General features: G+C 37.4%; 1 protein-coding gene across 1 annotated transcript; it reads left to right on the plus strand.

The window, feature by feature from the left end:
• Window positions 1-4,604: 4,604 nt before the first annotated feature.
• LOC103714298 (probable Histone-lysine N-methyltransferase ATXR5) lies at window positions 4,605-12,085 on the plus strand. The gene is made up of 6 exons (XM_008801501.3): window positions 4,605-5,131; window positions 5,249-5,341; window positions 8,994-9,223; window positions 9,312-9,412; window positions 9,504-9,716; window positions 9,947-12,085. The coding sequence occupies exons 1-6, from the start codon at window positions 4,801-4,803 to the stop codon at window positions 10,104-10,106; spliced, it is 1,128 nt and encodes a 375-aa protein (XP_008799723.1). The 5' UTR covers window positions 4,605-4,800; the 3' UTR covers window positions 10,107-12,085.
• The last annotated feature ends 503 nt before the right edge of the window (window positions 12,086-12,588 follow it).

Genomic DNA, 12,588 nt, shown 5'->3' on the forward strand with positions numbered 1-12,588 from the left:
CATGGACAAGGACGTATCAGGATTTGCCACTCTTAGATTTTGGATACTTTTGGAATTAATAGCACATTTTTAAACACGATCCGTTAGTACAAGAAAGTCAATTTAACTTGACACGATACCGTTAGGTATTTTGGACCACAATTGATGTGTCAAGAAGAGTTATGGCATATCCTAATGACTTGGTCTGTTCTTGTTTACTAATTATTTCTTTTTTCTTTTTTACAATTGTATTAAAAAAAGTGTTTTATTTTTCAATGCTGAAGCCTAAATTCTTGAGCAGGCCAAACTCGAGCTTGCAGGGCTTCACTCGACAACGATCGAAACAATGATAAATACTACTCGAAATTGAATTTGGTCCTCTTAGCCAAGATACAAAAGGTAATACCATCATTTTAAACTAAAAACTCCAATAATTTCACATCAAACAAAAAAAAAATTCTAGAGGGTCCCACAATCATTTACTTATTTGGCGTGATGATGGTGATTAAGGAGGGCGAACACAGTTCCCAATCTTTAAGTATCCTACCTAACATCACGCCAAATAAGTAAATGATTAAGGAGGGCGAACACAGTTCCCAATTTTTTAACATGAATGGCCGTAATTGGTAAACTCTGCCCGGTCCAATTTTGGCTACAAATAAGTAGCTTGGAAGGTAAAAATATGGGGCTTTAAACATTAGAAGGTGGGTATATACTGTATTGGGTGGCCAAAGTTTTTGAGGTGCTTGGCCAGACGCGGCATGCCTGCATCCATACCTCATGCTTGCATTCATTCACTCATTCATTCACTCATACATTCATTCATACATCTATACAGCCATCAATCCATTTATCTATTTACTTATTTGGATGGTGAACTATCATAGTCTTAGTGCTGCTATGATGGGACTATGTCTGTACCTTTTTGTAGCTTGTTTTTTAACTATTAGTGTGAATCAGCAAAAGAGCGTACGCAGCCATGGGATTTGACTACAATTCACTTCAAAAGACAGGTTACCTCATGGGGCTAAGCCTAAGGTAAGATTAAATTGAAGCAAACCTGGTAATTTCAAAGTATAGAGAGTAACACAGAATCCTAAATTGTAATGAAGTTTTTTTTTTTTGGTATTAAAAACGATATTTTATATAGCTCTAACGTGAGTAAGATTAAAAGAAAGTAAAAAATATAGAGAATGAGGTAAAACTGCTAATGACGTCCAGATAAACTTTGTGGAGTAGCGAGCTACAAATGAGGCGACCCAGTCTACTACTTTGTTCGCCTCCCAAAACACATGTGCTGCCTGAAAAGAGGTGTTTTCTGGTCAGTCGACATATCTCTCCGATCAGTGGGGGGTCATCCTCATCCTCATATTTGTCCATACCACGGATTCAGTCAATCACCGAGGAATCTCACTTAAGGCACATCTTATCAGCACCGAGAACGCATCTCGCATAGAAGATATCCTCCCAGGCTGCCCGTAACTCCGCCCCGACAACGGTCAAATGCGGGATACGCCGACCGCCAGCTGCAAATCTCAAAGTAGGAAGAAGATGATAATGTTGGTAATGTTATGAAAAAAAAAGGTATTGCTTTAGTTTCATACTTCCTAATCTTTGGTACCATATGTGGTTCTTTTGGAATTTCATAGAGAGCAGACATTGGTTGGAAAGGTGAAATGCCAAAATAAATCGAACTTTTATACTACCAAACATGTATAATATGTACAGGAAATTTACATATCAATTAAACTAAATGATTGAAACGACATCTGAAGTAAAAGTAGTTGATGCGAAGGTGCAGTTTGGAAAGAAAAAAAATCCAAAGCAGCCAAGAAGGGCAGTGATAACTATGCATTGCACCACTCCTGGCTGGCTCATGGACAATTGGGAAAGGTTCTCTCATCATCCACCAGCTGGATTTGCAGCTCTTGCGTCATCCAATTGTTGGAATTTATCACTGTATAAGTTGATGATAAAGGCTCGCATCAATAATTTGCTTTAAAGAAAAAAAAATAGCTCACATCAAAAACCTAAGGCATGGGTTCCAGAGCTGAAGTGATAAAGATAAGATAAATAATTAAGACTTTGAATTTGAAGAGGTCAACTGGCAAGAATACGAGGACATTTCTCGTGATTCTATGAACTACCTACGAGAATATGCGTATGTTCTTGTAAATTATTAGTTTTATTTCCACGTAAATAATTATGATCTGAGTGGATCTTTCTCTCTCTTATTCTATTTTTTCTAAAAAGTAAGATATTTAATTTTTCATTCTTCAAAACGGAGAACATTTCATATAGCGGACTTGATCAATTTTTGAAGCTGCTAAATGATGCTTCTTGTTTATGTGATATTTACACAAATAATATACTTAAATGTTATTTTTATATAAAAAAACATATTTTGCTATCCTTGGTCGATTTGCCCATGGATATGAATCCGAGATGGGTGATATATAATTTTAGACTGTCCAATAAATTTTCAAACATTTGATATATATATACACACACACACTGAATATTTGATATACATCTGCTTATATTGTTGCCAATCTAGTACTTAGATCCATGTACAAATTTGTCTAGGAATCATAAATGAGTATCATTTTCCAAAAAAAAAAATCCTTAATAATCATAACCAGGCATTAAAAAGATAATAATCAATAAAAAAATCGAGATTTCTTGCCTATTTTGCATTTTAAATAAATACTATGGATTCATATTATCCGATTACATTTGACAAATAACTAACAAGCAGCCAACATCAAAGTAAATAGGCTAATCAATAATATATGAGGATTAGGAAAGGATATCTGCTGTAAAATGGTATTCATTTTGAATTTAATTTTGTTAAATTTTGTTTTTATGGGGGATCCAAGAATCAATTAAGCTAATGTTAGTCATCCATAATTTTTCTTGAAAAAAGAAAAATTAAAGCAAGGGTGATTGCAATGATCTAACCAATCACATATTCTTATGAAAACAAAAGAAGAGCATGGATAATAAAGTTATGTAACTCATGGTCAAATTTATGCATAGTGGTCATACCCCTTTGCTTGATAATTAGAGATTTTGGCTTCAATTTTTTGGTGATACATTTCCAAAAATACGATCTCGGGTATTAAATTTGTGGGTAGAATTAACACCGAGTCCAAATTGACCATAAGTTATGTACAAAATAATAATAAAAAAGAATTGTTACATCATAAAGTATGATTAGAAAGATTTTTTTTAAAAAATCATTGTTGGACATTGAAAACTAATGCAAATACATTAGCTAGATAATAAAATTTATCCTCACATAACCATGCATTTATTAATTTATGCAACAAAGTGATAAGGTAGATTATAAGAATAATAGCGCTTGGTTGTGTAGGCAAATTCATAAATTCAATTCAATTCAATTTAAGTTGCTCATATTATATTATATAATGTGAGCTATGAGGAGGTTTCTCCATTCTTGAACTTTTTTCAATTCTATGTAGTTTCATTTATTGGTTGAATTTCAAAGAAATATGTTTCCCTCTCATATCTATTGTGCTTGTATTTCATCCAACTTATCAATTATGTCACCAATTGTTTGTTTTGGTGTACACAAAAAAATAATGCACAATCATTTGTGTTTCATCTCATGTATATCACATATGCTTGGCTCTAATTTCGTCTAGTTCTAAAATATAGAAGAGTTTCTTAGAGGCATCCTACCATTCATCTCCGAGGCTATCCTTGCAACATATTGACTGCGTTCCTAATCTCTTGATCACTTGTTTTCTTCATATATTACATTTAATTTCCAAATCTAGTATAATCTAGAGCAATAAACACTTGCTTGAAAACAAAATATAATGTATCAAATAGAGATATGGTAGTTTTGAACTCTCTCTCTCTCTCTCTCTCTCTCTCTCTCTCTAAGATTTTAATAAAGAATAAAAAAATGGTTTATGTGATAGAGAATGAATTAAGACTTTCACCATGCATGTAACAATCCACAAATAATCATGAACTTGACCCCAAATAAATAGCATATAATCTTTAGCTATAGGCCCTTATTCATTAGATCTCAAATTTCTCACAACCTACATCCATCCCATTCAAATTTATCGCTCCCCACGCAAAGTTCTTCTTATTTAAATCTCACTCCTCGCCTCTTGAAAAAAAATAAAATAAAATAAGATAACTATTCTCTCTTCAATCACCCCAAGGAGATGATACCACAAGTGCAAACAGTAGGGTTTCTTATCAAGACGGGGTCTTTCCAAAATCTGCCCTACCTTTCCACAAAAGGAAACCCTCCCCACGGCTACGGAATTATTAGACAAAACTAATATAACTAATAATATAGATACGCGTAGAGACGACTTAAAATTAACAAAAAAAATAATTTTAAAAAAAGAGACGTTACACAACTCTACGGGCTCCTACACCTGCTCCTCGCTCATGTCACGTGACGCCATCCTCGGGCACGACAAATGACCAAATTACCCTTAACTGTTCCATCGTTCCAACGGTCCGAATTCAGCCATAGGTCAAGGGTATTTTAGTCTTTTAGTGGACAAAAACGGGCGCCCGCGAGTACGTCAAATGAATTCATTACACGTCAGCTGATATCTGGCCGTACACGTTCTCTCTCGAATTCCCGCGAGCCAAAAGCTCTCTCCTTTCTCGATCTTTCTCTCTCCTTGATTCTTCTCTCCTAGTCGCCGAGCTCCGATAGAAAACCCTTCGATTCCGTACGCCGGCGATCGGAATCGCGGTGGCGCCGCCGCCGGAAAACCCCTTCGATTACCGCTCACACCCCTCCGACCTGTCCGCTCGCCAGATATGGCGCCCAAGGGGCCCGAGGCGGAGAGCCCCTCCCCCACCAACGGGTCTGTCCGGAAGCGGACGGAGGCGCCGTCCCCGTCGTCGCCGCGGAAGTACCGGTCCCTGGCGGAGATTATGCGCAGGGCGAAGCCAGCTCCGCCTGTCACAGGCGACTACTATTCCGACGTCCAGTGCGAGCAGTGCCGCTCCGGCGACCGCGACGAGGAGATGCTCCTCTGCGACCGCTGCGACAAAGGGTACCATATATTCTGCCTCCGCCCGATCGTCGTCAGGGTTCCCACTGGCCCCTGGTTGTGCCCTAGCTGCGCCGGAGAGCCGACGTTCAAAAGTACAGAAAAAGAAAATTACCTTTTTGTTCTTTTGGTGATTTTTTGATCTATTCTTTGATAAAATTTTGTGTAACGGATGAGTGAGGTGATATGATCGGTGGTTTGGGGACTGTTAGGGTTTCCATTGATGCAGACGAAGATCATAGACTTTTTCCGGATTCAGAGGTGCTCGATTACTGCTGAAGAGGAGAAATGTAGGCCCTCCCAAGGTGATACTTTGTCAAAAAAGTGTCGATTTTTCTCTGGTTTTCAGCAGATTATTTTATTGGTTTCTTGGTTATGAATTTTTGTTGAAGCCTAGATTATTTTATTAATTTATCAAGTAGTTCTCTTGGAGCTGGATGATCAATCTGCATGTCATTGCCGCCCCCTTTTATGTTTGATTTTTCTCTTTTTCGTAATCAAATGTCAGATATTAGATTTTCATTCTTTTTCATAATTTGAAAATTTATTCTTCTTTCTTTGTTATCCCTGTTCAGCTATTTCGCACTAACTATATTTGGGAAAATTCTTTTAGAAATTTGATGACATTGAAGCTTATTCTTTATTTGTTTCAAAAATTTTTAGACTTGCAACAGGTTTGCAAAGAGCCTTGTGAAAATGGTAAATTTCTAATTGTGATGGGGCATGCATTGTCACTTGAAAGAGATCTCCAAGCCTTGTCACATTTGTTACCATTTGAAGGGGAATGTTAATTTATGTGACAAGAATGGAGAACAAGTGCTATGCTAAAACGTGACATGAAGGGGATATCTAGGTCTCATAATATATGTATTTTTAGATGATGTGATGTTAATTTATGAGAGGACTATGGGGAATAAATGGTATCTTGAAATGCCTCTGTGGGAAAAAAATTCCTCAATCAGTCCTCTAGAGTCTTCATGCAAGACAGCATGCTGCAGTCTAGATTCATCTGGGGTAATTTGTGAGGCAGCATAAACTTTGGGAGCTCAAGATAACTTCAAAGATCTGAATCACTTGGGATCTTTAAGTGTGGCTCCTTAAAAATTGAAAATTTACCTTGATTCTCTTGTTAAAATAAATTTAAGTGGCAATGCATCTATGATTTACATAAACTAGAAGCATGATTGTTCAGACTATTTTGGATGAATGATGGAGTACTATATATCATTGGTAAAATGTTTGATATTAAGGTAAATAAAGCATATGATAGAAACCTCCAAAAGAAACTTGGTTGGGTCCAAGGTTGTCAATAGTTCACAAAACCAAGTATAGAAAGCAATGTGAGAATTGGAAGCAAAAAGACCCATTGGAAAAAAAAATACAAGTGTTTTTACTTGAACGTTAAAAATCATACGTCAAGAAAGCGAAAAGTACATGAAAGGAAGAGTAGAGTTCCTTCATCAATGCTTTAGAACAAAGGAAGAAGGAAGCTAGATATAAGTGGCTGCAAATAAAAGTATAAATGCGACTCTAAAATCAATGAAGGATCTCTTGAACACAAAGGTAGTCTATGCAACTAACGATTTATTAGGATATTCCTATATATCCTGCAGGAATATCTTATAGGAATCGGGCCTCTTAGCACAGCTAGCCCACATCTTCTAAGAGCCTGCTGAACTCCTGGCCTATATCCTAGCTTTTGGGCATGTTGGTCTGCAAGAAGAAAGAAAGCCCTCCCATAGGATTTCAGCTGGGGAGTGTTGGGCTGAGATTGGCCATGCTGAAATGGGCTTCCTAGTCCATGAGTCCAGCGAAAATTTCGGCCCAAGCCTGCTAGATTACCCAAGAAGGCCTTGAAAAGAGAATCTAATATGAATCGGTTTTTAGATACACAATGCTTTACCAAACATATTTTTTAAATATTATTTATCTTTTCTCTATCTCTCACTTCTCTTGGAGGCTTTTGCTAGAAGGAAGAACTCGACAGTGCAAGAATTTGCTACATTTTCGCTGTGAGGCCACTGTATGCCAGTCTTTTATGATTCCTAGCTGTGCAGAGGGACATAAGAATGGGAAGATTCTACGAGATTGATGGGGCAATTACATTCGTAATAGCAGAGAAGATCCTCTTTCAATATGGTGTAGTGTATTTCCAATTATATTCGACATGTAAATTAATAATTTTCCCTCAAACCCGAACCTCCCAACTCATGCATTCTGACATGGTATGCGTATATCCCATTTTGGAAACACTTGAAGTAAAGCCTTTTCCTTTACCTGGCAGACATATGTGATATTTGATCATTAGAATGTCTAAAGAATGAATTATAGTTTACAACGGCATGCTATTTTCCTTGATTGGTAACTGAAATTTCAATGCTTTTAGTTGATAAGAGAAAATATATGACATGAATTACTAATTTTTGCTCCTATATATTTGGTAGACAACTTGTCCACTAGCCATTTTAAGTAACTGCTGGGTTTAAAAACCATTTATTAATTTGGTGTAAGTGTTGGATATGAAGCACCTTATATGATGCCCCTTATAACATAATGAAAAAATGTTGAGTTCTTGAAAGTTCCAAGGTGGCAATGAGTGTGAGGAATATTGAGCGGGGATGATTGATTTCACTATGATGCTTATAACTTGGTGAATTTTTTTCCTACATTGAGTAGTCTTCTCTAGATGAGATAACGATGGTGGATACGATGTGTGAATAGTCAGAGTTACCACTAAGGTCTACCAGACCAGTATTGAGGCTCATACCATTTGGTGACTGGATCAGTATGGTACCGGCATGTACAATACTGAGCTGGGGTGTATCAAATCGTGGGAAGGGAGGGGGAGGAGAGGGGGAAAGAGAGAGAGAGGAGGGAGGGACAGAGAGAGGGGGGAGGCTTACATTGATGGTGGAATATAGCTTCTCAGCATCAAAGAGGGAGGAGAGAGCAAGTGTCCAGTGGAGAGAGAGAGGGAGAGCGAGTGTCGGAGGGAGAGAGTGAGAGCAAGTGTTCGATGGAGAGAGAGAGAGAGAGAGAGAGAGAGAGAGAGAGAGAGAGAGTGAGAGCACCCTTGAAGGCTCTTGAAGACTCGAACCATCAAACTAGAGGAGGGGAGGGGTTTTATAAACCGAACTAATCCGACCGTTCCAATTTGGTGCCAGTTCGATTCAGTATGGGCCGAACTGCATGGTTCGGTCAATTCAGCGAACGCTACCACTATCACGAGCAATATAGTTTGGTTTTGTTGATGCAACCCTAAAATCGAGATCCCAGCAATTTGCAGGAATGTTCTCATTTAGATTAGAATGTGCACACGAATTATCACAAAGACCTCTTTAAAGACTACTTTCTGAGACTTGGCTTCTAGTTCTACTTTTGTAAATAATATGATGACCTTTAACTCCTCAAATGCTCTCACTTTCATTTCCTTACCTTCGACATCATAACTCAGCTATGTACATGACTTTCATTCTTGAGTAAACTCTATGGGAGCATAACATATGAGGTGTATGTTTTGTTAGATTTGCTCTTGCTGTGTGATTATGCGAGCAAATTAGGTCATGAGTATTTCTATGCCAAAGCAGCTAATCATCTTCCACATCTCTGTCATGATGTCTATGTGTCAAGAATGCTTTCAAATTCCATTATATGCTTTTGAATTTGGAGGTAAACCCCAAGATCTCTCTGGCTTCTTGTTTAGCTCAGATCACCAACACCATTTGATGCAAATACAATTACTTAGTATTTCCAGATATACTCAGAAAATGAAACTTACTTGCCAACGTTTCAGTTGTTTTTTATATCTTCGTAATTCTAGTTGTTTCCTTGCTTATTTACATTTTACTTGTAGCAAAACACCACCTCTGTCCAAATTACCAAATATATCTTCAATAATCTTGTCTATCTTGCATGAGATGCTACGGTACTATGTTTTCTGAATCTCTTTTGGTTTAGATACAAGGAAGCACAGGAGACGTTCTATGCTGTTAGTTATGCATAAGAAGAGGAGGAGGATATTGCCATTTAATCCAACGGAAGATCCAGTGCGAAGACTTGAACAAATGGGTTCTCTTGCTACTGCCTTAACAACACTGCAGATAGAGTTCAGTAATGAGCTAACTTACATGCCTGGGATGGCCCCTAGATCTGCTAATCAAGCAATTTTGGAAAAAGGTGGCATGCAGGTTGAGGAATCTTTCTTAACTTCCTGAAAAGTTTCTCTTACTTTCTACACCTTGATTTATTCTTATTTTATTCTGCACATTCTTCAAGGTCCTTCCAAGAGAAGATAAAGAAACGTTAGAGCTCTGCAGGGCCATGTACAAAAGAGGAGAATGTCCTCCACTTTTAGTAGTTTATGATTCACTTGAAGGGTATTTTCTTTTAATTTGGTTCTGATCTAGTTTAGTGGACAATTAACAATTATTTCTGGATGATAATTAGATAACAATTTGGTCAATGCAGATTCACTGTACAGGCTGATGGACATATAAAGGATATGACCTACATTGCTGAATACACTGGAGATGTGGATTACTTGCTAAACCGACAACATGATGATTGCGACAGCATTATGACCCTTCTTTCTGCAACAAACCCATCTGAGAGTCTAGTTATCTGTCCTGATAAACGTGGAAATATTGCTCGCTTCATCAATGGCATTAACAACCATAATCAGTAAGTTCATATTTGCCCCCTTAATCATCATCATTTATTCTAGGTATTTGTTTGTATGGTAAAGTTAGCTTCTATGTAATGATATACGCTTCATTCCTGGCCATGTATTTCTGCCTTGCACTGTTGCTTAGGTGTCACTTCTCCATGTGAATACTTTTAGTTTCAATTGCAAATATAACTGAAAAGGAATCTCAAAGTTTGTCATGCTTGAAACTACACATTTGTTGCAGGGAGAGTAGGAAGAAGCAGAATATTAAATGTGTCAGATATGATGTAGATGGCGAATGCCGGGCCTTATTGGTTGCTTGTCGTGATATAGCTTGTGGAGAAAGGCTTTATTATGATTACAATGGTTGTGAACAGGAATACCCAACTCAGCATTTTATCTGAATTTCCCGAGAAGCTTCAGCAACATAATTATCTAACTTGTTCTTGGAAATTGAAAAAAATTGGGCCAGCAAGCATCATTCTTGACATAGATGATTATAGATTCTTTCATTAGCAAGCCTTCTTATTTTGTTTCTTGCGACTTCAAATTTTGTCTACTGTAGTTTTGGCCCATTTTTTAATTGATGGTTCCAATATTTAATTGGTTATAAGGTGCTATAATTTATAACAAAGAGATCTTGAATGACATATTTTTGGACCTTGATGTCAATTTAATATACAATTTTGTTACAGTTCTATATGTTTCTTTGAACTTTGTAAGGAACTGCAACCCCATAGTTCTTGTTTTATATTGTTCTTGTGATTATCACATTGATGGTTTTGTAGCTATAATCTCACAATAAGTGTTCTTATGGAGCTTTAATTGACTAATATTTTAAAAATGCTAGCTGAATTTATTGTCAAATTATTTTGAGAATTGTCTCTGGTACAATCATCAAGACTTTACTGACAGGCCAGCTCGTATCTTCTTGTGGAACATTAATTTGACCAGACTAGGTATCTGGGGCAAAAAAAATGATTGACTAGTAGAACATATTCCATATCTCTTTATTGATTCATACTGCCTGTAGAGTCATATTGTATCCACCAAGCTGGACCTTTCTAAGTTGTTGGAAAAGGCTGTTCAGTGTCATTTGGTAGTTCAGCATAAACAAGTCGTCTTCCTATAATCCAGTTGTCAGTTTTTAGTAATGTTCCTATAACCCGGTGGTCACCTGCAACATGAGCTTAAGTGGTGCTGTTGCCATGCAGCGTTACAAATGGTCAAATTTACTGTGATAACAAAGTAGGCAGGTCTAAGCTTGACCATAATGGGATACAAAAAAATTGGACAAGAACTTCTGCCATTGAATGGGTACATGATCATCCTATAAATTATAGCATTCTCCTGGCTGTAAATTTGAGGACCAATTTAATATTAATCTGTCTAATCAGCAAAAGGTCGTCGCATTCTGTATGGAGAAGAAAGTTGCATGGATGGGGAAATACATGGTTGGAAAGTTACATTGATGGATATGTGAACCTATTATCCTTCTCGATTGGTTCCTCTGAAGTGTCTTTTGAAGTCGTGCCCTTTTTGGATTAATTAGATGATTGGTCATACAAAAGAGCTTGTCCAACCTTTTCGTAAAAGATTTCAAGCTTTTCCTCTCTACAACAACAGATTACCCCAGCTCAAGCTTTGATTAAATGTGGAACATCAACTGATCTCCCTCTCTCTTTCTCTCTCTCTGCGAGCGCGTGTGCGAATTTGAAATTTCATCAGAGTATTCAAAAAAGAGTGGCCAGTCATGGGTAATCAGTTTCAATAATCAAAGCTTGGATGGTTTCAGGTGCAACCAGACGGCCTATTGCTGAAGAGTCATATTTGTAATTTGGATGATAATGCTCAAACTGGTATGGCAGCCACCACATAATATGGTGGGGTAAGTTGCACACAGTTGAAGAGCTCATGTCAGTTGCCTTCAGAGGACTAAATGATTAAATGAAATCTTTGCATGGGGCAGTTGATTGTTTGGCAATAAAAATTTGTTTAGAGTGGAATCTTATAGAAAGTGGATCTTTTGACACCAAAGAATAGCTGCATATTAGAAGCCTGCATTTATTGGTTGCCAAAGGTGAAAAACAAGAAACTTTTTGAATCTAAGGCAGCGACTAAGTTGTTGCTGCCTAAGTTGGACAACTGACTGCAGATCCGAGTAACCTTGTATCTACTCCTAGTCAGAGGTGAAAGTAAGTTTGAAGAAACTCCATCTTCATTAGATTATAAGCGAACTCTGCAGTTATTTCTTAAACAAGCTCATGGTAGTGAAGATATATTCATGGACTCGAGTGAGGGTCCTATCATTTTGTACCTTAACAATTACAGATAGAAGATCTTGATCTGCAACAGTCTTGTACAGTAATACACTTCGACTTTGCATGCATTTCTGTTGTGTTGTTTTTGGCTGTAGTATTGCAATCGAAGACATGAGACAAATGGCAACATCTGGGTGGGATGCGGACCTTGGTCCTTGATGGATGGCTCTTTATGTTTGTAATTCACTACATGTGAATGGCTTGTGGTCCTTTGAAAGCTCCAGTGTATTTGCCATCCCTTGCCACCTTGTATCTTTTTCTTTTTCTTTTAAGGAATTGCCACCTTATATCATAATCCTCTCGCAGGATAGTTTTTTCACTACAGTGCTTATCCATGTCGTCATTTTATTCACTACAAATGACTTTTCACAGACTGAATTCCCAGGAGATCATTTGCACCATTTCACATCACTCCTTGCTCAAGATTTAACTCTTCCTTGTTTTTTTTTGCAACCTAAAGTTTCAACTTCAGTTCCAAAATGTTGAACTCGGCAAGAGATATCTGTTCAAAATATTGGCAGTACCCCATTTTTCCTGCAGATTTTCTTGTTTGAAGTATTTACCA

Source organism: Phoenix dactylifera, chromosome 14, assembly GCF_009389715.1.
Source record: "Phoenix dactylifera cultivar Barhee BC4 chromosome 14, palm_55x_up_171113_PBpolish2nd_filt_p, whole genome shotgun sequence".
Taxonomy (NCBI): Eukaryota; Viridiplantae; Streptophyta; class Magnoliopsida; order Arecales; family Arecaceae; genus Phoenix; species Phoenix dactylifera.